This window comes from Neltuma alba, unplaced genomic scaffold (genome assembly GCF_004799145.2).
Source record: "Neltuma alba isolate B1F8T4 unplaced genomic scaffold, ASM479914v2 tig00011585_pilon, whole genome shotgun sequence".
In the NCBI taxonomy this organism is placed as follows: domain Eukaryota; kingdom Viridiplantae; phylum Streptophyta; class Magnoliopsida; order Fabales; family Fabaceae; genus Neltuma; species Neltuma alba.
The window spans coordinates 922,032-948,063 of NW_021636238.1; the positions used below are offsets into that span (position 1 = coordinate 922,032).

Consider the following 26,032-nt stretch of genomic DNA (forward strand, 5'->3'; position numbering starts at 1 on the left):
AATATCCACATAGCTTCCATTAGGTAAAGATTGAGTGTCATGAGTTCCATTAAAGGTAGACATATATTCTTCTATATCAAACCCAAGTGCATTTCAAGACAGTATAATAAAGAAATGAGTGACATATGAAACATCGGCACTTTTTTATTTTTTTTGATAAAAAATCAAAATATATTATCTAATAAGATAAAAAGATATATTAAAAGGCTCCTAAAAAAAGCCTAAGCTATAGACCATTTGGGCAGCTCAAGCTCAGGTGCGGGAGCTCAATAAGATGGAACATCGGCACTTCAAACACACACAAACAAATTAAATATATATATATATATATATTACTTTTAACTAATTTTCTTTTAAAATTAGTTAGCAAGATATTATATTAAGAACCACAAGTAGTATTACTCTTTTTTCAATTCCTAAGGTGAGATAGAAGATAGATATAATAAATACAGGAAAATTGGGGATACATCACTTATCAAGAATTTAACTAGTAAATAGTTTGCTTTGTGCAATTTAATTCCCATTATAATTATCTTCCCTATATGTAAATTAATCCTAATATTTTGTACAATTTTTTTTTTACAACTTAATTTTTTGTGTGTATAACTTATCTTTCATGGTACAATTCCTTGTCATATGGACTATTTGCAAATTAATTTTTCAACAAGAGCCCTGCATGTTTTGTGACAATGATGCTTTTGCTAACTAATATTACCAGATTTTGTTATATTTTTCTGCATAACTTGATTGAAATGCTTATAACAACTCTCAAAGATGACTAACAAACAACTTACAAACTTGACACACAATATGTCCCCAGAAAATTAAAACGCTACACTTGTACTCTTATACCTTCAACATCAGTAAACTTCATCTTGCTTTTGGATCTCCGATCTCTGAGAATACATTTGCTGACATCAACTTATCTGTTTCTTTACTTCCATAACTATGGCCTCCGCTACTTGTCGTCGTCCTGCTCACTCCACTGTAACTCTTGTTAAATTCCATAAATGCCCCTACGCTCGTTCCAGTGCTGCTGCTGAACAAATCGTCATGGCTATCCTCAGAGCTCTTTATTCCTCCTTCAAACTCTTCCCTTCCACTTTCACTCCTCGACTGTTGCTCTGCATTCTCCTGCAGCTGCAACGCAAACTCCAGCCCCCATACGACGTCGTTCATGGATGGCCGCTGGGTCCCATCGTCCAGCAGACAGCTTGCGGCTATCTCGCCGAACTTCCTCAAACACTCCGGCGATATCTTTCCCGTTAAAGCTGGGTCCACGATCTGAGCCAGGGACCCCATTTGGTAGCAATGCTTGCCCCAATCAGCGAGTGACACCTGTTTCTTCTCCGCCGTGCGGATCAGCGCCGGCCGGGCACACAATATCTCAAACAGCACCACGCCGAAGGAGTACACGTCGGACTTCTCAGTCAAACGTTGACGTTTGTAGTATTCTGGGTCTAAATACCCGATACTACCCTTCACCACTGTGCTGACGTGAGCCTTGGACATGCCCGTAGGTCCGATTCTGGATAATCCGAAGTCCGAAACCTTGGCGACCCATTTCTCGTCCAGTAAGATGTTGGTCGTCTTCACGTCACGGTGAATGATCGTGTGCGTCGCACCTGCATGCAGATAATGCAATCCCCTCGCCGCTCCGATACAAATCTGGAGCCTTTGCTTCCATGTAAGAGGTGGGTTATCGGAGTTATATAGATGGTCACGGAGGGTCCCCCGAGCCATGAAATCGTAAACCAGGATCATCTCGTTGTTCTCGTTGCAGTAACCAATGAGAGATACTAGATGAATGTGACGAAGCTGTGACAGCATTTCAATCTCGGTTTTGAACTCGTGGGCTCCTTGCTGTGAATCTGGTTTGAGCCGCTTGATGGCCACCGGCGTGGTGCCGTCGTCGATGTAGCCTTTGTACACGTTGCCGAATCCTCCGACGCCGATGATGAATAGTTCGTCGAAGTTGTTGGTGGCGGCTTTGATCTCGGCGATTGAAAAGTAACGGCAGAGATCAGACGGCAGAGTTGAGGCTGTCGTGGTGGTGGATTTGGCAGTGGAATGTGATAGTGGACCCCACTTGGAGCCTGCGTCACTGGACTTTGAATCCTTCACTCTCTTTCCTCTTCTAATGAGGAAGAAGGCACCAATCATGGAGAATAAAAGGACGCCGGCAACCACTCCGACGACGACGCCGACTATCGCGGCCGTTTTACTGCTACTTTTTGTGGATTTCCGAACTGACGGCGGCGTCAGAGGAGGAGGGGGAAGGTCAGGGTTGGGTCCCGCGAGACTATTACTTTGTGGGTCGCTGATTTTGAAAATCTCGAGTCCGTTCAAGAACGCATCGCTGAAAAGAGTTTGGCTAACGGGAAGAGGATGCAATTGGAGCAAAAGCTTCGCCTTCTTCTGATTTCCTATAACAGAAACAGCATAATCTCTGCGAACTGGAACTCTTTTTTGCTTTGCCCATTTCAGAACATCGGCGTGATCCTCAGCCACCTGTCCGGCTATGTAGATGAAGAACGCTCTGTCACTAGAGTCCGTAATGTTTGGATCAAGCTCGCAAAAGTGAAGTCTAATCAAGTAAGTAAAACCAGAATCAACAGAGAATTTCCAAGTGAGATTATTCATCTTGTTCCAAGTAGCGTCTCTTCCCATAGACCTTGCTGTGAAGTAGACATCAACGGGTGCTGTATAATCAGGCTCCATGGTGTAAGTTAGATTCACAGGTTCAAATTGAGCAGGTAAATATCTTTGATCCGTCACAAAACCATTATCTTGTTCCCACGACCTGAGCATCCCTGTGTCGTGATCAGGAGGTATTTCTCTTCCACCAACGTTGAGCCGAAACTCTGTTTCCAAAGCAGAGCTATTTCCGATTGTGAAAAAGTTTCCACCACCCAAAAATGGAACCCCTTGACCGCCGGAATCTGTGTAGTAAAGATCAGTAGGCATGGAAACGATCTCGATTCCATTGATGAAAGCATAGTAATCTGGGTTCGTCGAGTTTGGAGTGAAGGTCAAGTTCAGCCTCCCACCATCATCCACGTTGATGCAATATTCTCTTAACAAGGTGTCGCTCTGTTCAGCCAGAGCATTGAGGGAAGCGTTGAAGTCCTTAAGAAGAGTGAACCCCCCAGATTCCACCGTGAAGAAGCCATTAGAGGAATCAAAACCTGGGTATGAAGATGGGTAGAAGAATAAACGAACGAATTTCTGACCTGGGGTGACAGGGAAAGAGTAGGTGAACTTAGAGCGAGAAAGACGAGCTGTGGTGAATGGGACCTGAACATTTGAAGGAGCTTGATCGATTGGTTCAGCATGAACTGATTTGTCCTGTGAAGAAGAAGATAAAAGCTTTGAATCGATGTCTCCTATCCATGTCCTGATTCCGAGGGAAGAATTTCCACTAGAGCCACAGTTGATGCTAAAGAGGTCAACGGGATCGTAAGAATCGACGACGAGAATAGAAAGGAAAGACAGAGACAGCGAAAGGAAGAATATGGTGGCGGGGCGAATCAGGTTCATCTTCTGGGGAAGAAAACACAACGGAGTTTCATGTAGAAAACAAAAGAAGTATGGAATTATGGTTTTAAGTTTTCTGATAGTTATAGCTCTTTGATCGTTTTTCTAGTTGCTGGTATAACGTCGCTGTAGGATAACAGGAAGGCTAGAAGAGGGAAGATGCCAAAAGTTGAAGCTCAAATCCCACAAGATACTGCCACTAGCAATTAGCAAACCAAGTGGCTTTTCTTGTTTGGATTACTTTACGATTCAAGAGATAATGGACGGGATGGTTTTAATTTTAAAAATTCGCCCATCATTAGTCAAAGGAGGAGGCTTTAGGTGCGATATGCCTCTATCTTCCTCTGTTTTCTTTAGAAAGGGGACAAAAAAACCTAGAAGAAGAAGAGGAAAGAAAACCTTTTTGGACTTAGATATATAAAATTCAATGTCTTGTAAACATAGGTTTAGTGGTAGTAGTTGGTTCAATTAATCGAGATTTGATTTCAGTAATGTAAGTTTGAGCGAGAATTCAAACATTGCAGATTTGTTTTTCAAGGAAATCTAATTATGTGAATTACTATAATTTGACTTGACAATTCTTATTTAAATAATACAACAACAACAAAATTCCTTATCCAATTAGGTGCGATTTCATACTGCTTGATTAACCTTTTAACCCACGCATCCAATGACTTTTTTTAAAACATGTTCAAAGCATCTCAAATGATTTTATAAATATAGATGTTAAATACCTTGTAAAACTTTATGAAGCTTCATTTATAGAAATATGGTAATGTTAAAAAGGTGTTAAATGAAACGAAATAAATTTTATAAAGTTCGTGAAATTTTATAAGTTCAAATTAATGGATTATCTAACGCTCAAGATTAATATTTATAGAGAATCAAATTATAAGATTTTAATTCAAATAAAATAAGCTACTGGACCCAGATGCAAAATAGGGACATAAATTATAAGGATATATGTTTTAATTTTTTTTCCCTTTTTTTTTTTTGAAATCAACACAAACCTAATTAAATTTTTACAAAATTCACAACAATTTTTCTATTTTTAAAATGAAAAAAGTCTGAAATAAAAGTTAAACCATGCATTACTCCTGATCTCGTTTTGATTTTTAAAATAGTTATTTTTTTCTAAATTTGAAAACAAATCAAGGACATCTGTTCAATTCTTTTTTATTTTTCTAAAAAATATTTTTTAAAAACGTGCAATTGTTAAAGTAATATTTTTGTAATTTAATTTTCATTTTTAAGAAAGGATTTTTAAATTCCAAAATTAAAACAAAAGTTCAAATAATATCAATAAAACTAATTGAAAATTTATTAGTATAATTTATTAGTATTGTTATACTCCTTTGATCTTATTTATAGAGCAAAAATATAAGGAATTTTCCAGTCATACCTTTATAAGGTAGAGAGAGAAGAAATTTTTGTTTTTGAATGGAAAATTTTAAGAAATGGGTCGGGCTTACCTATGATCTAAGAACAGGGAAACTAACTCATGATCTACTAGGGCCTGTCCCTATAAGCACGGGAACATGACAAGTAAGCTTTTTTTTCCTGGCCTAATAAGTAGGAATCTTCCAGCTTTACTAAGCTATGAATGTGCCTCCCCTAACATGGAGATAAATTATAAGGATATATGTTTTAATTTTTTCCCTTTTTTCTTTTGAAATCAACACAAACCTAATTAAATTTTTACAAAATTCACAACAATTTTTCTATTTTTAAAATGAAAAAAGTCTGAAATAAAAGTTAAACCATGCATTACTCCTGATCTCGTTTTGATTTTTAAAATAGTTATTTTTTTCTAAATTTGAAAACAAATCAAGGACATCTGTTCAATTCTTTTTTCTTTTCCTAAAAAATATTTTTTTAAAAAGTGCAATTGTTAAAGTAATATTTTTGTAATTTAATTTTCATTTTTAAGAAAGGATTTTTAAATTCCAAAATTAAAACAAAAGTTCAAATAATATCAATAAAACTAATTGAAAATTTATTAGTATAATTTATTAGTATTGTTATACTCCTCTAATCTTATTTATAGAGCAAAAATATAAGGAATTTTCCAGTCATACCTTTATAAGGTAGAGAGAGAAGAAATTTTTGTTTTTGAATGGAAAATTTTAGGAAATGAGTCAGGCTCACCTATGATCCAAGGACTGGGAAACTAACTCATGATCTACTATGGCCTGTCCCTATAGGCACGGGAGCATGACAAGTAAGCTTTTTTTTTCTAGCCCAATAAGTAGGAATCTTTCAACTTTACTAAGCTGTGAATATGCCTCCCCTAACACCTCGACCACCTCAGGGATCGAACCCACTCCATTTGTGAGTGTCCAACCCCCTTGCCAACTGAACCCAAGGATGAGGGTTAGATGAAAAAAAAATTTTGTGCATTTATAAGATAGAGAGAGAAATTTTTCATATGAATATACAATTTTACTCTTTGTTTATTATTGTGTTATTTTTGTTTTTATAAAGTATAATGTATATTAAATAGAGATAAAGTTAAAAAATTATTAAATTTTAATGTGGAGTTAATATAATTTAAGTTTTTTTCTTTGTATTTGTGAAATATGTTAAAAGTAATTTATAAATAAGACTAAATGTGTATTTTGTAAAGAGAATTTCAATAAACCCTCTTCGTAGCTAATTAATATTAGTCAATCCATAAAACATTTCAAAATTTTAGTCAACCCCTTTGAGTCAAAATGAAATTAAAATTTAAGGATAAAAATACAATAATACCCCTCCTTTTGATTTTTTTTTTAAATATTAATTGTCGCCGGCCACCTAACCTGAGTACTAATAGCTGAAGGATAATTTTTTTAAAAATAATGTGACAAAGAGGGGTTTAAACCCATGACCTCTTCACACACCACAATGAATATAACCACCAAGCCAACCAATCTACTTAGTCATATAATATAAAGAAAAATATATATAACAAAACAAATGCAAAGGTCCAAGTGTAAATGAATAAATGAAATTCAACGATTTACAAATAAAATTCAACAATTTATAATAAAAATTTTTTAATTTACAAGAAATATAAGAAAATTCACAACCATAAATACAAATGTTTATGTTTTTTATAGATCGCCAAATTTTGGTTGTAAATTGCTAAACTTTTGTTGTAAATTGTTGAATTTTACTTGTTCATTTATATCTAAACTCTTATATTTTGAAGTTGTGAATTCTCTTATATGTTTTGTAATGTTTATTTTTCTTGCAAATCGCTAAATTTGGTTATAAATCAATAAATTTTTATTGTAAATCGCTGAATTTCACTTGTTTATTCACACCTACACACTTGCATTTGGGGTTACAAATTTCCTTATGTTTCTTATAAATAAGAAAATTTTTATTGTAAATTGTTGGATTTAATTTGTTCATTTACACTTAACACTTGCATTTATATATATATATATATATATTTCTTTACAACATATAATTAAGTGAATTGATTGGCTTGGTGGTCTTTTTTTTTTTTGTGTCCCAAGGGATCATGGGTTCAAACCTCCTAGCCGTCTTTTTTTTTTTAAAAAAAAAAAATCCTCCGACCGCTGGTGCTCAAGTGACCAGTGCTAGAGGTCAAAGCTCTAGTGACAATTAATAGTTGCTTTTTGAAAAAAATAAAAAGGAGTGGTATTATATTTTTACCCAAATTTTAATTTTATTTTGGTCCAATGTGGTCGATTCAAATTTTAAATTTTTTTGACATTGACTGATATTAATTAGTTATTAAAAGAGTTTATTGAAATTCTTCCTATTTTGTATTTCATAAAAATCATTTTCCGAGAAAGGTGGGGGGGCTACGGCCTTGTCTTGCTACTGGTCCCTCCAACTCCAATTCCTGGCCTGCGTTCGCCCTAAATATTAAAAATTGGATTATAATTAAGCATCGATTAGCATCCTATTGGCATATCTTCATAATTAGGTAGCTTTTGTCGTTTAGTGAAGAATATAGTTAACCTCCCCACTTTGATTATATACATAGATCAAAGAGAGTTGGATGATAGCTGAGTGATTTTAGTACTGTTCATTTATAGGGAAAACGAAAAAAATAATTTTAATTTAGTAATTAAACTCATCAAATTAGTTATTTTAGAATAATTATTATTAATTAATTTTTTTTTGCCAACAATATTAATTTATATATTCACACTTGTGTGCTCTTAAGTCTTTCCATTGGCATCATTATAATTACATCTAATATATGTCTATTTATGGTGTATGGTTAAGCCGTCAAGGTTTATCATGCATAAATTAGTACTACAATATTTGTCATATTTAATGATTATGATGACAAGTTTAGTTGTAATTATTTAAGGCCAAGGTGTACATTTAGCATCCTCATCTTATTTCTCAAATACATTGAGCATTATAATCTTTTTCATAATGCATCCAACACCTTAACCTTATTTTTAGTATATCCAACATTCTAAAATTTAGGATGCTAGATGTAGATAAATAAAATAATACCGAGATGTTAAATGCACTAGCCAAATAAGATCATGATGCTGGACGTACTATAAAAAAAATTAAAATGTTAGATGCAACTTTACCCATTATTTAATGCCACTTTCATTAATATTGAAATTGGTGTCAACCAAATTTGTAAGGTTATTTTATTTAATTAAAAATACTATTACAGTTTACAAAAATATATCCAAAAAAGAATTAAAAATTTTCAAAATTTGGAAATAAACTATATAAAATTTGGAAACAGAATTTAATAAAAAGAAAAATTAAGGAGAAAAGAAAACTGAATTGATTTTTTTTTTCTGGATGCTGATAATTCAAAAAATGCCAATATAAATACTTCATTTACTTTTGGGGACGAGGATTGGTTCATATTATGTCCCAAAATTAAACTCAGCTATTAATTTTCCTTATTTAGTACTAATAATCAAAAGTAAGAAAATAATTCTACACAAGTAAGACGTGATATCTAGTCCTTTTGGAGTTGAATTTTATTTTTCAAAGAAAAAATAGTCACTCTTGATGAATATTCTGAAAATTAATTTTTCAAAGAAAGGATAAGAAATTATGGCAACAAAAAAAAGGATAAGAAATTAAACAATTAAAATAGGTATCTGGTGCAGGACGGCAGGTTAATTATGATTCCGGGGCTTTATGTTTTCTTCTTCTATTTCTTCGTTGACTTAGTCTTAATTTGCTGACTTCACCGCCTAATTTTATCCTCAATATATGTGTTGCTTGTTTTTTTTTTTTTTTGAGCAAAATATATGTGTTGCTTGTTGAAATTAGAATATTGAAGCCTGCAAATTTGAAATTAGATGTCTGGATTCAAAGTATATTAGTAGAATAAAATCTTGCGTTTGGAATTTATTTAATTTTATTGCACCTAGAGCCATCGATGTCACACACACACACTATACAAAAATTTAAATTGAGTTGTGAAAACTGAAAAATTGCAATTTTTAAGTTTAATTTTCAGAAGATATGCACTGCCTCGAATTAGAATATAAGGGTTATATAATTAATTCATATAAATTAAAAAATTATTTACATTACTTATTTGCTAATAATATGTGTTGATTTTCTAAAATAGCCCTTTAGTTATTTGCATTGAAAATTAATCCTTCATAAAAACATCCTTTATATGCATAATCAAATGGAGAGTTTAGGGAAATAATTATAAATTTGAGAGGTAAATTAGATTGGGATATTGTATTTAAGTCTAAAACTAACCCTTCTACTAACTATTGTATTTACTTGTGTAAGTTTTTAAAGAAAATTAATTATTTTTAATCAAGAAATTTAATCATTTAATATGTGCAGTTTTGATTTAGTTATGACTCAGTAATTAGTATTCAACATATTAAAACTCAATACCTTAAGTTTTAATTCTTTTGATATATTAGCATCTACAATTTTATAATAAGTTACAGCTTAATACCTGAAGAACTACATATTTTCTAAAAATGTGAGGACTGATTTATTAATTGACTGAAACTTGTAACAAAGTTGAATGAGTAGTCAAATTTTAATGATTGAGTTTTCACAAAAACTAAATAAAATAAATTATTAATTTTTTGAAAAAAGAAAAAAATGTTTAACTAATAATGTTTCATCCCATTGTGCATATGTACTTTTACGTCTGTGGCATTTGAGAGACAAGTCAGTATGCTTGACTGGTTTATTTAAAAAATGGAATAATTGCACTAGAATAATATCCATAAGGAAAGTAGTTTTGATACCTATCACTATGAAATCTAAATTATTGAGATATAATTTTAGTGGTTTGGATTTAAAATTTTCAATTAGTAAGTAATTTTTAAACAAAAAATTATTTTTTAAAAAACTTATTATTAAGATGTTACATTTATTTTGGATTATATGCTTATTAAAAAAATATTTTTAAAAAACAAAAATTTTAAATATTAAATCTCAGCTATTTATATTAATTTTAAATGATTGAGATTCGATACATCATGATGTTTATTACTATGATGAGGTCTAATACTGGCTCCCCATCACATCCCTCATGGAAAGGATGATCGCACCTGCCTTCTATATAGTTGAAATTGTGCATTACTATGAGAATAATTGGCAGTTGGTACGTTGTTCACATTAATTTTCTTCAATTTGAAACCAAAAATTCTCATGCTAAGACGTCATCAACATATAATATAGGTGGCCTTTTCAGTCCCGAATATATATATATATATATATATATATAATATGTGGCTTTTATACACACACACACACACATAAGCCGCTTGACCAAGCTTCAATAATTAATACTCCTCCGGTCTTTATTATAAGACCCCATTTGACTTTTTATTTAGTCCTAATTATAAGACCCCAATCCATTTTGTCTCTTATATTTATGGATTTTTTCCCAAGATAATCCTTCTAATAATGATAGTTTTAGCTAATATATTTAATTAGCAAGGATATTTTAGGAATGACAACACTTATTTATTATAAATAACCAACTTAACTTACTTCCTTAATCTCTTCAAATAAGTCAATTGGGTCTTATAATTAGGACCAGAGGAGTATAACCGCCAAATGAGAATGCATACCTCCGTAGAATTACCTTTGATGCTAAATACTCTTTTAGTCTTAAATATAAAACCTATTTTATAGTGTAAGTTCTAAATATAAAATCCATTTTGTGATATAATTTACACAACAAAATATGTTTCATATTTAGGACCAGAGGAGTATATGAGAATTAGATAATCAATTTGTTTTGGTACCTCAATTTATTTTGGTTTTTTTTTTGGTGTGCAATTTATTTTGCTTTTTAAATTTATATATAGAGTGTTCATCAAGAGATGATTACGATACACATAATTAGTATTCTATAAAAACACAAAAAACAGAGATAAAAACAAGTTGAAAACAAGAAAGAGTAACAAAATTAACACACATTTGTTTTAAATAACTAAATTAATTTTTTAATATTTAAAAATTAGTTATTTATTTTTTTTGTATAAAAAAGAAAAGAAATTATTTTAATGTGCTCCCGCATCTTTTGAATTTTTCTGCAACCCCGTTTTTAATTTTTTATAAACAGATCATAAATCACGCACATAGTGATTTTAAAAAATTAAAACTAATTAAATTAAATGAATCATAACTTGAAAGTCCAAATCCTCACCGAACCGAATGACTTTCTGTCTTATTTTGTTGGTCATTCCCCCCCCCCCCAAAAAAAAAAAAGAAGTTTTGAAGCGTATTTCCTCTCACTGCTGCTATTATATTTATAAGGTAGTTTCAAACGGCCGAAGACTCTTACAGTCTTACTGTTTAAATTTTATGAATAGTAAATTTTCTAAGAAAAATAAGTGTTGATAATAATTAATGATTAGTTAATTAATTCTTAGGTTCACAAAATGAGTTGGTCTAACAAGATTATGAATTACTAATAACTTATAATTATCATATATTTTGCTAATAGTTTTATCCAAAATATTTATTTTTAATTTTTTTCTTTTCACTTATTTTTAATTAATTATTTCTATTGTCGTATTTACAATTTTTTAATTTAATTCATATAATTTAAATATTTATACTTACTAATTATTATAATATGTTTCCAATACTATATCACATAAATTGCTTTATTTTCTTTATTATATTTATATATTATAACAAATCAGACACATTTAAAATATTATGTTAAGAAAAATAGTTAGGTTAAGTTCCTTATATCTATTATGTCAAATTTTCCAATTCACATGAGTAATGTTAATACATATAGATGTTTGTTATATCAAAAAATTTTCAGAAAATTAAGTTCATAAATTTTAATAATAGAGAGTAGGTACGAGACTTTAGAAGTTTTTGTAACTTATACCAACTCAATTGCAAATGTTTTAATAAATAAAATTAGAAGAAAAAAATTAGAATTCCCTTTCAATTTAATTTTAAAGATTCCTCACAAGTTGATACGCTTGAATAAAGAATGGGAGCCGAGATGAAGTTGGTAAGGACATCAGCTTTAATAGTGAAAATCCATCATCCCTCCATCCAGGTTCAATAACAAACACCTTTCTCCGACCGACAAAGCGAATCAGTCAATAGAATCTCCGAGCGACCCGGATTGGGCGAGAGAGAGATCAGAGAACCGAGGATGAACAACCTAATCTCTCTGCGATTCTTGACAATGATGATGATGATCATACTGGTTCAGGCAGATCTGAGTAGAGCGAATTCAGAGAAGGTCAACGGCAGCTTCACCACCGCGTGCGGCGGTAGCCACTGCGTCATTGGCGACGACTTCGACCTGGAGGTGGAATTTCCGGTGGAATCGCGTGTAGCCAGAATGCTATACGATATTAGGCAGTCTACGACTTCAAGAACAGGTAATCGGAATCAGGCTTCTGTCAACTGTCCTCAAAATCAAGGTTACCGGAGCTGCCTTCCACCGTCAAACGGAGGTGCTCCGAGACAACGCTGTGGCGATTACACTCGAACTTGCTGAGAAAATCACCGAGCTTGGGTTTATCTAATTTGTTGTTCAAAGATTAATCGTGATGATCGATGTGAATGAATCTGGTTTCTGTGTATTCATCGATATATATATATGTATGTATGTTGCTCTTGCTTGCTTTGTTTTGATCCATAGAGTAATTGTAAGAATAATTATGAATTCGATGTGGAATTCAGTTACAGAGAATGAATTTAAACTTGTATCAGAAGTTTGTCTAAGGTTTCTGATTGTATTTCACTACTTCTGGGTTTGAGAGAGAGAGAGAGTGCTCAACCTGCAAACATTTTTCTGGAATTTAGGCTTTATAATATTATAATAAAAAAATCATGAAGTACGAAATGATTTTAATCTTAATAGTTATGACAAGGTCGTAATTACTTTACTGTTAAATTTCAAAAACGTTACTCTAAGGAAAAAGTTGTAATTTTATTTAAATTTTAAAATAACTTGTTTAAAGTCTAGTATTAAATTTTATGGAACTTAATGATCATCTTGACGTTCATCAAGTATTACAATTTTTGAGCATCAATTTATGATTTAGAATATTTAAATTTTTAGATATAATTATTTCAAAAATTCATAGTGCTTTCCGGTTGGATTATTGTTGTTGTTGTTATTGTTATTTTTTATTGCCCTGTGTGTTATTTTGCTGAAGTGCATCGGAGTGAAGCATTTGGGATGCTAGCGTCCAATCGGGCGGCTATTCTTGTCTTCATCAGTTCATCAATTGAAAACATGGGTCACATGTATGGTATAATGAATTGATTAATGAGACAAAAAGCGTGTAAGAAAAATTCAACTTCATTTGGTGGAATGGAAGTGTGGCCACTTTGGGTTATGAGCGCCAAATTTAGATCGTTTTGATCGAAATCAGACGGTCTGAATTTAAGTTTCTTTTAGTATTTAGTATAAGATCTAATTAATTAATTTAAATAGATTAAGAATGTTAATTAAATTAGTTAATACTACCTCTGGTCCTAAATATAAAAGGTAGTTAACTAATTTGAATAAATTAAGGAAACAAGTGAAATTAATTATTTGTAATAAATAAGTATTTTTTTTTCAAAAATATCCTTCCTAATCAAGTTTATTAGTTATAACTATTATTATTAGAAGAACTATTTTGGAGAAAAAGAATAAATATAAGAAACAACGTGGATTGAGGTCTTATATTTAGAACCAAAATAAAAGTCAAATAAGATCTTATATTAAGGATCAGAGGTAGTATGATTTTTTTTCAAAACACCCCAAGCATCTTCCTTCATTCCCTTCTTCGCCTTTTTTTTACTTAATTATTGTTGAGAGAACATCAATAAGATTAATTTTAAAAAAATTAATAAATATATGAAATAGGTCTTAGATATAAGACTAATATTAACTTCATAATTAGATCCTATATTAAGAATTGGAGGAGTATTACTTTTAATTCTAAATATAAGAGTTTGTAGTGCAATTTATACTACAACTAGATTTTATATTTATAATTGGAAGTAGTATGGTGCCAGTTTGGTAGGGCTTAAAATGGGTGAAAAACAGTTTATTTTAGGCAGAAGCCCGATTGAGAATGTTGGTCCTATTTGGAAGGGCTTAAGCCCAATTGAGCTTGTCTGAAATAAGCTCACCGGACGTGTGTGCAAATGGAAGCCCACGAATCTAGCTTATTTTGAGGACTTATCTGCTTATGCTTTGCTGCTGTGATGTGTCAGATGTGGGGCGGGCAGAGGCGCAGAACCAGAAAGTGAGAAGCCACAATGAAGTCAACTTGTTATCTTCTTTTCCGAGTCACTGTGTAATTATTATGGCAACTGCTGTTTGGTTTTGGCCGAAAATCATGGAATCTGATTAAAATTCCTATTATTATGTCTTATCCAACGAAATAAAATTACTATACGAGATAAAATAATAATATTAGGCTGACTCAAATGATAAGGGTGAAATGAAGCGAAGCGTATGGAGATAAAAATAAATTTATTATATTATGTAAAATTATTTTTTTAATTATGATTCATTATTTATTAAAACTTATACCCATTTTGGTTATTTTTAAACCAAACTTACTTTTACTCAATCATAATCCAAACAACCTTTTACTAATATCACTTTTACAAACTAATTTTTCTAAACTCCAATCCAAACACAATTTAGCTTATCTAATTTAACTTTTATCCAATCTTACTTTTCTAAAAGTCATATTGAAAATAAGTTGCTTTTTTCACTGCCAATCCAAATGGACCCATAATTTTATGTTTATATTTCTAATAATAAATAATCATACACACGGTTATAGGTCCTATAACCATATATATGATTATATACGAACGAAGAGGTAGTACCCAATAGCATGGATGCAGAACTCAGTTAGAGGAGACGACTGCTACCAGGATTTTTTCTACTAATGCTGAAGGTACAGTGAGCTCTCAAGCTCAGTCCGCTCCTACCAGTTCACTATGAATTTTCTCTTCTAGAATAGTAGAGGTACGGGAGCCAAGACTTTCTCAAGGCTTGCAACGGAATTAGTAAGGAAACATGGTGTTCAGTTTCTGGCCATTTTAGAAACTCGAGCAAAGGGCCATAGAGCTCAAAAAATCTCTCAAATGTTGGGCTTTGATAATGTCAAAGTCGCGGACGCTTAAGGGTTCAGTGGCGGTATTTGGGTGCTTTGGAAAAATGGGTTGTGGAACTTTGATGTGATTGCCATGCATGAACAGTTTATTCACTTAAGTTTGGATATTGGGAGCAACAAATCCTTTATTACTGCTGCGTATGCTAGTCCAAATCCTATAAAAAGGAGGGGGCGTGGAATGCTCTTAGGCAGGTCAGTGAAACAGTCACAGGAGCTTGATGCATAGGCGGCGAATTTAATGGAACTTTATTTTCCCATGACCGTCGTTCTACTACTCGTGTAGGCACTAGTATTGATTGTGTTTTTTGCCAGTGGGTTGATGATTTGACTCTTACTGATATGGGTTGTACTGGTCCTTACTTTTCTTGGAAGAGAGATGGATGTGAGAGTCGGCTAGATCACACGCCAACTCGGAGATGATGCGTACAGAAATAAAGACGGCAACAATATATTCAGGCTTGTGGCGTCTTGGGTCTTGCATGAAAATTTTGAATCGTTTGTGAAACACACGTGGCAATATGGTAGCGGATGGCTGGACAACGCTGCACATTTTCAATCCGAAGCTATGATTTGGAGCCATGAGGTGTTTGGGCATTTGGGTCGTAAGAGAAGGCACCTAATGAATAGACTAGAGGGGCTCAATAATCACTCTCATACTTGTGTTAACCAAGCCTCAATGAATCTACTCATTCAACAAGTATGGCGAGAACTTGAGAAGTGCTTCTTCAAGAGGAACTTCTCTGAGCTCAGAAGGCCAACTGCAATTAGTACATGTTTGTGGATAAAAATTCAAAGTATTTTCATGCTAAAGTTAATGCTAGAAGACGAAGAAATAAAATTGAAGCTCTCAAGAATGATGATGATCAATGGACATATGATAAAGAAGAGATTAAAGGTATAGCCTTGTCTTTTTATCAAAATCTCTTCAACGCTGATCTTATTAGTTCTAATGGAATCTCTGGTCTCTTTTCCTTTCCTTTGATGGACTCAAGCCAAGTCAATGTTTTGAGAAATAAAATTTCTGGAGAAGAAATTAAACAAGCTATTTTCAGTATGAGAGCTCTTAAGTCACTAGGTCCAGATGGCCTAAATCCTCTCTTTTTTTAGAGTCGGTGGGAGCGGGTAGGTCCATCTGTTGTTAAATATGTCCAAGATGCTTTTGATGATCCCTCCCTCGTTGATGTGATAAATAGAACATTTATCGTTCTTATCCCCAAAAAAGATCAACTTGAGACTATTAGGGATTTTCTGCCCATAAGTTTATGTAATGTTGTTTACAAAGCTATAACCAAAGTGGTGGCCAATAGAATTAAAGATATCTTGCCTACCATCATATCTCCAAACCATTGTGGATTCATTCCGAGGAAACTGGGTTCTGACAATGTGATTATAGCTCAAGAAGTCATTCACTCCATGAGAAATATAAAGGGTAAGAAGGGTTTTATGGCAATTAAGATTGATCTTGAAAAAGCCAACGGTCGACTTTGGTGGGATTTCATTATGCATTGTCTTGAAGAAAGTAACATCCCTCCTGCTTTGTTGAATGTCATTGACTGTTGTATTTCCTCCCCTGTAATGAAATTCTTTGGGAATGTAGTACGACCCAAGAGTTCTCCCCATCTCGAGGTATACGATAAGGTGATCTGTTATCTCCTTATCTTTTTGTTCTTTGCATGGAAAAGCTTGCTTACTTGATACAGGAAGAGATTCATCTCAAGAAATGGAAGCCAATTAGACTCAATAAAGATGGTTTGCCTATCTCCCACCTTGTTTTTACAGATGATCTTATTTTCTTTGCTGAAGCTACTATAGATCAGCTAGATGTTATTAAGAGATGGTTGAATACTTTTTGTGATGCATCAGGACAGAAAGTGTGTTAGAGTAAAACACGAGTTTTCTTCTCTAATAATATGAATCATACACACACTATCCATCTTAGTGAGCATCTTAAGTTCTCTAGCACGCCGGATGTCGAAAAATATCTTGGGGTTCCCCTCCATCATGCGCGTGTGAAGAAGAATACCTATCAATACGTGGTGGATGAGGTGAAGTCGAGATTAAGTAGTTGGAAGGTGAATGCTATATCCTTTGCTGGCCAACATACCCTTGTTAATGCGGTGGCTTAAGCCATTCCTTTATATGCAATGCAAACATGTTGTCTCCCTATATCTACGTGTGAAGAGCTTAAGAAGAGTGCTAGAAGTTTTCTCTGGGGTTCTAATGACGAAAGGAAAAGAGTCCACCTTGTCTCATGGAAGGAGATCTGCAAAGAGAAAAAGAGAGGAGGCCTGGGCATTCGTCACGCGAGATTACAAAATAGTGCTTTTATGATGAAAGCAGTTGGGGTTTAATGAAACAAAGAGATGCTCTTTGGAGTAGAGTTGTTAGAGGCAAATATCAATGTGGGAATGATGTAGTTCCCAAGATTGACAGTTCCCGTCCAGGTTCTCAGTTACGGAAAGGGATACGAGATAACTGGCAGCATGTGTTTCGGGGCTCTGAGTGACTGGTTAATAGTAGAGGAGAGGAAGATATTCGATGGAAGCATGAAAATCATGGTAAATTCTCCATTAAGTCAACTTATCAGGTGCTAGAGGGAGATCCTACTGCTGCTAATCCAATATGGCAGATCGCTTGGAAACTAAGCGTTCCTCAAAGATGCAAGTCGTTCATTTGGCTCTTACTTCATAACAAGTTGCTAGCTAATGCTGCATGCCTCAGGCGTGGAATTGACGTTAAAGCTGAATTTGTGTGGTGCAGCCACAAACCTGAAGATTCACTGTATGCACTTAGAGATTGTTCGGGGGTTAAATCGATGTGGTTCTCCATTGTTAAACCTAGTTATATCGGACGGTTTTTTAGCGCTAACGTCTGGGACTGGTGTTGCATGAATTTAAAGGAAAAGGCAGGACAGGTTAACGGACACTGGTGGGAACTCTTCTTCATTGTGTGCTGGCTTCTTTGGAAGCGAAGGAACAAAAGATTATTTGATGACAAAAGTATCAGTGCCCGCATGACCCTTGCCAAGGTAATAGCTATGAATAGTCATCGACTCCCGGTAAAAGGTAGAAGAATGGGACCTATTATGGGACATACAATGCATTACATAAAACATATTAATATTAAAGGAGCTAGAAAACACACTCCCTTGCAACCTACCGAAGCGATGAAAGGGGGAGTTACTGTTCAAGTGGATGGAGCCTACTCTCATGTCAATGGACGAGTGGGCTGCAGAGGAACAATTAAAGTGAATGGCGGTACTATTCTTGAAACGTTTATGCTGTCTCTGAATGAAGGAGATCCCTTATTTGCAGAACTATGGGCGTGCCTGCAGATTGGGCTCAAACGAGCTTGGGAGGGGGGCCACAGAAGAGTCTGTCTCTTCAATGAGTCAATGGAGACAATACGCCTGCTACAGGAGGGCGATAATGAGCTCCATGAAAGTTGGGCTTTGATTAAAGAATGTAGCAGCATGATGCAAAGGGAATGGCTTGTGGAACTCTACCATATAGGAAGAGAAGAAAATCCGGAAGCGGACGCTCTAGCTAAGCGAGCTCTATCCTAGCCACCAGGACTGCATCTTACTCACCTTGAAGACTCCTTTGATGCTATTTTTCATCATTTAGCTTAGTTTTGTTTTCTCCTCTGATTAAAAAAAAAGAAAAGAAAATTTAACATAATAGAGTAAGAGCCTTAACATAAGTTTTTCCTTAGCCGCATGTTTTAATGTGTATAGAATTTGAAATAAAGGTGATCTTTTAATTCCTTTTTTTTTTTAAAAAGAAAAGATTAGTTATTTAAAAATTACCGGTTGACAATTGAAAATTTAGACCACTAAAATTGTACTTAAATACAATTGGAGATCTCATAACAATGATCAGCACTAAGATAATGCTCATCGTCCAAGTTATAAGCATCAAATCTGGATTTAATATACTTTTATTTTTATATTTTTAATAATTTTATATTTTATACTTCATTTGGATGGAAAGAAAAGTTGGGAGAAAAGAAAAAATGAGAGAGAAAATATTATCATTCCTCCTATTTGGATGAAGTAGAGAAAATAGAGAGCAAAACAAAAAAGAAAAAAGAAAAGAAAGTATGTGAATAACTAAAATACCCTTATCTCTATGTCAAAATATCCATGTCACGATGAAAATTCTCAAATTATTTGGTAAGAATATATATATTATGAGGTGATTATATTTTAAAATCTGACAAAAAATGCGACTATATTTTAAAAACCAAATAATTTAGTAAAATTATTATTTTTCAAGGTAAAAATAAAAGTGAAATTTCATTTTAAATTAAACAAAATAAAAAGAAATAAATAAATTATATATTATTCAAAATTGTTAATAAATAATAAAATTTCAATATAAAAGTTGACAGAGACAATGAAAAAAAAAATTAATTTATTCGAATCAGTATTTCAACGAGAAAGAATGGAGTTCATGTGCTTGTTTCAATCTTGGCCACAGTACAATAAAAAAATTTTGCTACGAAGTAGTTATAAATAGGGAAAAAAAATTACGTCAAACGTAAAACATGAGATTATTGGACTATATTTAAGGATGATATATTGAAAATGTCAGTTTTGTTTTTCTTATTTTCCTTCTATATGTGGGGGGGAAATTTGGACAGAAAATGAGATAGGCCCCATTTTTTCCCATACTTTTCTTTTCTCTAACTTTTCTTTCTTCATCCAAGTTAAAGAAAACTCATGTCTTCCCTAATTTTTCTTTCTAATTTTATTTCCTTTCTCATTTTTCTCTCTATTCAGACAGGAAGTTAACGCATACATAAATAAAGATCATCATTTAAATGTTATTTTTTTAAAAAAATAATAATTTCTATTTGAAAATTATCTTTTTTTGGCCAAATATTTAAATATTATCAGTTGAAAATTTAAAATTTATGTGATTGAAAGTGTATTTGGGTGGTGAAAATTTCATGACAACAAGGCGCCAAGCACCCAAACTGGTTAGCCCAAATGTCAGGTCAAAAAGAAAAGGAAGAATTCCAAAAAAGACGTGGCCAACAAGCTGAAATTTGGCATCATTAATTTATTTTGCGAATTGGGAAAAAATGATACATACATGCCTGGCATATTGGGACGATATCTCGTTTCATGATTCTCATTTCTATCTGGGTTTGGCGTGTTGCAGTGTATAACCTATGCGTCCTCTTTATGGTGTGTCATGTTTTTATCCCACACATTTTTTTTAAAAAAAATAAATGTTAAAACTTAGTTTTCAAATCTCATATAATCATCGGAGAACAAAATTTTCAATGAAATGCTTTTCTAAAAAATCACAAAAATTATTAATGTACTTTGATATTTATTTGTGATTTTATACAATTATAATTTTGAATTTGCAAATATCTATAATTTTCATAGATACCAAGTTCAAATTAATGAATATTATCAATACACACAATAAAAAAAAAAGAGATTAGTGATAGAATTTTATTCCTAATCCCTCACAAATTTTGTCACTAAAATTAGTGACCGAATATAGTAATAAAAAATTTTTGTTACTAAATTAGTGATAGATTATTGATAAAATTTGATTCTGTTACTAAATTAACGATGGATTGGTGATAAAATTTTATTTTGTTACTAAATTCTGTTACAAATTAGTCGCAATTCTATTTTAAACTATTAGTGACAGAAATTAGTGATGAAATTTCTGTCACTAACTCCTATAACAAAATTCCATTACTAATTTCCGTTGAATTTTATTGTTAATCCGTCACAAAAAAATATAATATAAATATATAATAATTATTTTTTAAAACTTATTATTAAATAAAAATATAATATATCATAATTTTTAAATAATATATTATATAAAAATTAAAAAATAAAAATATTATAAAAAATAAAAATAAAATACATATAATATACTTATTTTGTCAAATATTTGAATAAAAATAAATTATTAGAAATTTTTTACCAAAATATAGAAACTAAATTCAAATAAATAATAATATATTAAATTATATAATATATATTAAATTATGTATATGATATATATATTTTTTATATATATATTTGTATTTGTCATTAGAAATATTATATTTATTTATTTTTTCATAAAAATTTCGCAGGTGCTTCTTAGCTCAATTAACAAAGGCATTGAGGTGGTGGCTGGTGATGACGTGATGGATCACAATGGTGGACGTGTAGTAATAACGTGGACAAAAAGATGACGTGGCAATATAGAAGACAAAGGAGTTGGTGAGTTGGCAGTCATTAATGACATAGCGGCTCACAGTAATGAACACGTGATGATAATATAAATGAGGGGATGACATGGCGACATGGGAGAGAGAAGAGAATGTGAGGTGGCGGTGTCGGTGATGAGGTGGCAGTCACAAACATGACACATGGTGGCAATTGATGGTTGCCATGTGGTATTTTAAATTTACAAAAGAAAAAAATTTAGCAATTTTCTGTCACAAAGCCGTTACTATTTTGTGGTAGAATTTTTGTAGAATATCCGTCATTAATTAGTGACGAATTAGTGAAGGAAAATTTTCATCACTAGGTTCCTTCACTAATCCATTAGTAGTCCGTCACTAAACGGAATTTTGAATTCCATCACTAATTATTTAGTGATGGTGGAATTAGTGACCGAAAAAATTTCATCGTTAGCTAAGAATTTTTGTCACTAATCAAAATTCCGTCACTAATTTGATATTTTCTTGTAGTGACATACCTTAGTTATAGAGGTTTTTCATATATTTTATCTCAATTTGTTGTCTTTTCTGTCAATACTGTTGTTGAAAACTTAATTTGTAAGATGTAGATAATTATTAATACTGCCTTGAATAATTATAATTTTTTTAATGAAATTACTTCATTTTCAATTCAGAAATTAATGTAATATATTTTTGCAAATCTACACGAGTTAGTCATGTCTCTGACAATGGAATGCGTCGGCTCTTCCTTTTGCAAGCGGGTTCAAGATTACAGTGAATAATAATACTATATCCCTGATCTTTAACGTAAAAATTATATAATTAATTTAAAAAATTAAAAAAAATTAGTTAAATTGATTAAGTATAATAAATATGTGTTGACTTTTTAAATTATCATTTTTAATCATGTATATTAAAATTATCTCTTGATGGGAACTTACACATTATAAATTTTAAACACAAAATGGATTAAACTCTCGTATTTATACTATTGCAAAAGAGGCATTTTACACCGATTAAAATGAGTTTTTCACAATAGTTTTAAGTGCGATGTCTATGCCATCAACATAACAAAATAGAGAATTTGATGGTAGTTTAGAAACCGTTGTGGTATGTGATTTTTCACCGTGCTTATATAAATAATCACTGGGAAATTTTATTTATTACTTATTGAATAATTCTCCTCCTCTCGCTTCGCTTAAGAACTAAAGCCTTTTGCTACAAGTAGAATATTGAAGCCTTCAACTACCAAATCGAAACCATTAAGATTTGATAAGGATAAAATCGAACACCCAGATCTAATAAATTCTTGAATTTCAAGCTATCAAACTGAGATTTATAAACTACAGGAAAAAATTATATCTGTTCAAGCTTCTATGTATTAAAGTATGTTTAAGTAAGGAGACAAATGAAAAAACAAATTTATTCAAACTCAGAACAAACATTATGTTTTTCATTAAAAAAAAAACACTACCCACATTTTTTCAAACAACTAAACCACAAAAATTATAAAACCCATAGAAAGAATAGAGGAGAAAGGGCCAAAAACTCGTAAATAAGGATGAAGCAGATGACATGACAGCGCCGATAATATGGCTGAAATAACAAAAGCAAGAGGAAAACACCAGTAAAGATGGGAGAAGGGAGAAAATCAGATGGAGATAACAATAAGGGACCATAAGCTTTGACCGTAAAAAGTAAAAAACTATCGTGCGATAGAAATAGTTTTAAAATTCTGATAAATTTTTAAAAAATCGTCGTACGAGGGTTTTTAAAAAACCTACCACAAAAATATTTTTCACAGTAATATTTTGGATAACTACTATGAAAAATAAAATATTTTCATACAATTATAAAAATGCCACTCCTATTTTTTTCACAACATTTTGCCTGATAACTACAGTAAATTAGCTTCATGAAAGCTATTTTTTATAATAGTATTAAAATTAAATATAATTTTTATATTAAGAACCGAAAGCAATACTTATGTATCTTCTGTTCTCAAGGCAAGGGAATCGATCCATGTGCAATTACTGGATTGCAGATAATGGCAGTGGAAGGATGTGGCAGAGCAGCAGCTGATGTCTTCATGCTCCATAAATGCCACGTCAATTCTTCCTTTTGTGAATGCTAATGATGAGAAAAGGCCAGGTGGGATCCTGCCCAAGCCAGCTGGTGCTGCTTTTTTTTCCACCTTGGTTTTGTGTGTTTGGTTTTATAGTTATTAACAGCAGGTCTGTTTCTTCCATGTTTGTTTAAGGTTAAGCTACGTACATAGTGCTTAAAAGCCCTTTTGCACCAGTTAAAAAGTCCTTTTTAACACCGATTCTTCAACCGATGTGAATAGATCCGATGCAGAAAATGGTATTTCTACACTAATTGATATCATAACCACTGTACAGATTTCTTTAAAAAAAAAAAGGAATTCTTTTTCTGAGACAGAACAATTTTAATTTAATAAGAAGGATGCATACCATTCTTAGAAGTACTCATCACAGGGTATTAGTTTTTTTTTCCTTTACACCAAACTCAAGTATCTCTAAATGCTCCGTTTATTTAGAATGATGATCACTTCGCCTTGAGCTCCTACGACAATAGTGAGCTTAGAAAAGTATCCTCAAGGAATATGAGGGGCAATGATACTAGCATTCTCCTTGATCAGTGCCATAATATAATTACGCACTCAATAAGGCATTTCTTGTTACTGAGCATATCTTTAAAAAACTTGGCATACTTGGACACATGTGATCCAAAGCCATAGAGAATAAAATATTGATATGAAGCTGCTTGAAAATTTTTGAAATACTCGAGGGAAAGGAAGATGTGACACCACTTTAATTAGGATGCTCAATTCTAACACAAATTCCTCAACTTAGTTTCAACATCAGCTTTCTGTTCAGCAATAGCTAGTTTCAACATCAGCTTTCTGTTCAGCAATAGCTAGCCACACTACCATGCCCAAAAGGTACCTCATTGGTCGTTTGGTCAACGTATTGTTTAGGTTGAGACTTTGAGGTAAAAGAAGATAGCCTGGTAACTACTCGCTGCTCCTTAAAGTAATCTCCTGGCACTCCTCTTTGACATCTCTCCCTAGCTAGATTAGGCACAATATTAGTTGGCAATCATCCGTGATGTTATGCATTCAAAATTATTGCAAGCTGTTCTAGTTACACCTCAAGAATTTTAAGAGACGAGCCTAATCTTGCATTAATAATAGTTTGATCTTGATTACTATTTATTTGAAAACTATTGAGCTTGGCCATCTTTTCCTCTAAATTAATGCAGTCTTGAGCTCTTGAATAGGCATATGTTGCCTTTCAAATTAAGAGAATCCAGAAGGTGGAACTTGCATGCTTTGCACCGTTAGCTGATGCCTAATTAACTGTTGAACTATGTTTATAGGAGAAGGTAAGGTTATTGTGCCACCTAGCATTGTGAATATTTGAGTAGGGATGGTGTTAGTTATTATGCCAGTAATATTTCTAGATATTTTTATCAATATACTATAAACAGCAAGAATAATTCCTCAAATACTACACTGTAAGAATTATTTACCAATATGCTTTATTTTTTGGAAACTGGTTCTGGCTAAGATGAACTTCCATTTTGACATTTATTTGTTTAAAGTAAAATAAATGGAACTCATTTAGGTCGTGAACGAGTTCAAGCATTTTCTTTTTTATTTTAGGTGAAAATTACAACTAAATAGATGAAAAATTTAAAATTAAAAAAAATATAGGTACTTCCAACATAGTTTTTTCTTATTAATTAATGACATAAAAAGTGGGATATCTTAAAATAGTAAACTCCATGATGCGGACCAGACAGAACTGAAATAGTACACATTGGGCTTGTATTCCACGATGCTTGCTTCTTTAAATAAAAGTTCTCAAGCACCAAGGAGAAGTCCTGGCCCAATGCAATGACCGTATAGTGGATTTTGTAAAAGTTGGTAATCAAAAACTCCGCAGATGGTTGTTGAAAGAACATCATCCAGCCCAAGTATGCCAAGAAATTGTCTAACAGCAAACAATGTATGCCAAGCAGTTTTATTTTTTAATATAAAAATTAATTAACTAATTTAAAAAATTCAAAAAATTAGTTAAGTTAATTACTTATAATAAATAAGTGTTGATTTTCTTAAAATACACTTAGTAATAATATGTATAAAAATTATCTTTTCATGAAAAATATAAAAAACAAAATGAATTGATATCTTATATTTAAGATCAAGTTGAATGTAAAACTAGCTATTATATTAAGAATATTAAATATATTTACATACATCATATCTGAAGACATACTACCTGTTTGGGTACACTGAGGCAAAACAAAACCCATTGACAGAGTAAAATCCGATGAAGACGGAATAGAAGACGACGACGAACTGTGAAGTAGAAGAAGCCAAAAAAGTTCAAGAGAAATCCCACTTTTGAACTTCTAGGTTAGGTTGGCAAGAAAGTTCTCATTTGTGACCGCGAGTCCAGTGAGGCGGAGAGAGATGAATAGAAACAGAGAAAGAGGGGAATTTCCGGGAGGGAAAAGGAAAAACGCAGAGAAGAAATGAAAACAAAACCCTTAGGCGGAGGGGATATCCAAATCTGAAACTCTGGTCTGCCTCTTATTATGAGATAATTTTGCACCAAGCTACAAATACACATGGCCCCGCAAGGTATATTGAAGCATGC

General features: G+C 32.5%; 2 protein-coding genes across 2 annotated transcripts; one reads left to right on the forward strand and one right to left on the reverse strand.

The window, feature by feature from the left end:
• Positions 1-385: 385 nt before the first annotated feature.
• LOC114715298 (receptor-like protein kinase FERONIA) lies at positions 386-3,735 on the reverse strand. Its single transcript, XM_028900098.1, has one exon. The coding sequence runs from the start codon at positions 3,538-3,540 to the stop codon at positions 871-873; it is 2,670 nt and encodes an 889-aa protein (XP_028755931.1). The 5' UTR covers positions 3,541-3,735; the 3' UTR covers positions 386-870.
• Positions 3,736-12,028: 8,293 nt separating this feature from the next.
• LOC114715301 (uncharacterized) lies at positions 12,029-12,719 on the forward strand. The gene has a single exon (XM_028900101.1). It carries the CDS (start codon positions 12,155-12,157, stop codon positions 12,503-12,505), a length of 351 nt encoding a protein of 116 aa, XP_028755934.1. The 5' UTR covers positions 12,029-12,154; the 3' UTR covers positions 12,506-12,719.
• The last annotated feature ends 13,313 nt before the right edge of the window (positions 12,720-26,032 follow it).

Bases quoted from the DNA above. Each gene is read 5' to 3' on its own strand.
- LOC114715298 (XM_028900098.1), bottom strand. From the start codon at position 3,540: ATGAACCTGATTCGCCCCGCCACCATATTCTTCCTTTCGCTGTCTCTG.
- LOC114715301 (XM_028900101.1), top strand. From the start codon at position 12,155: ATGAACAACCTAATCTCTCTGCGATTCTTGACAATGATGATGATGATC.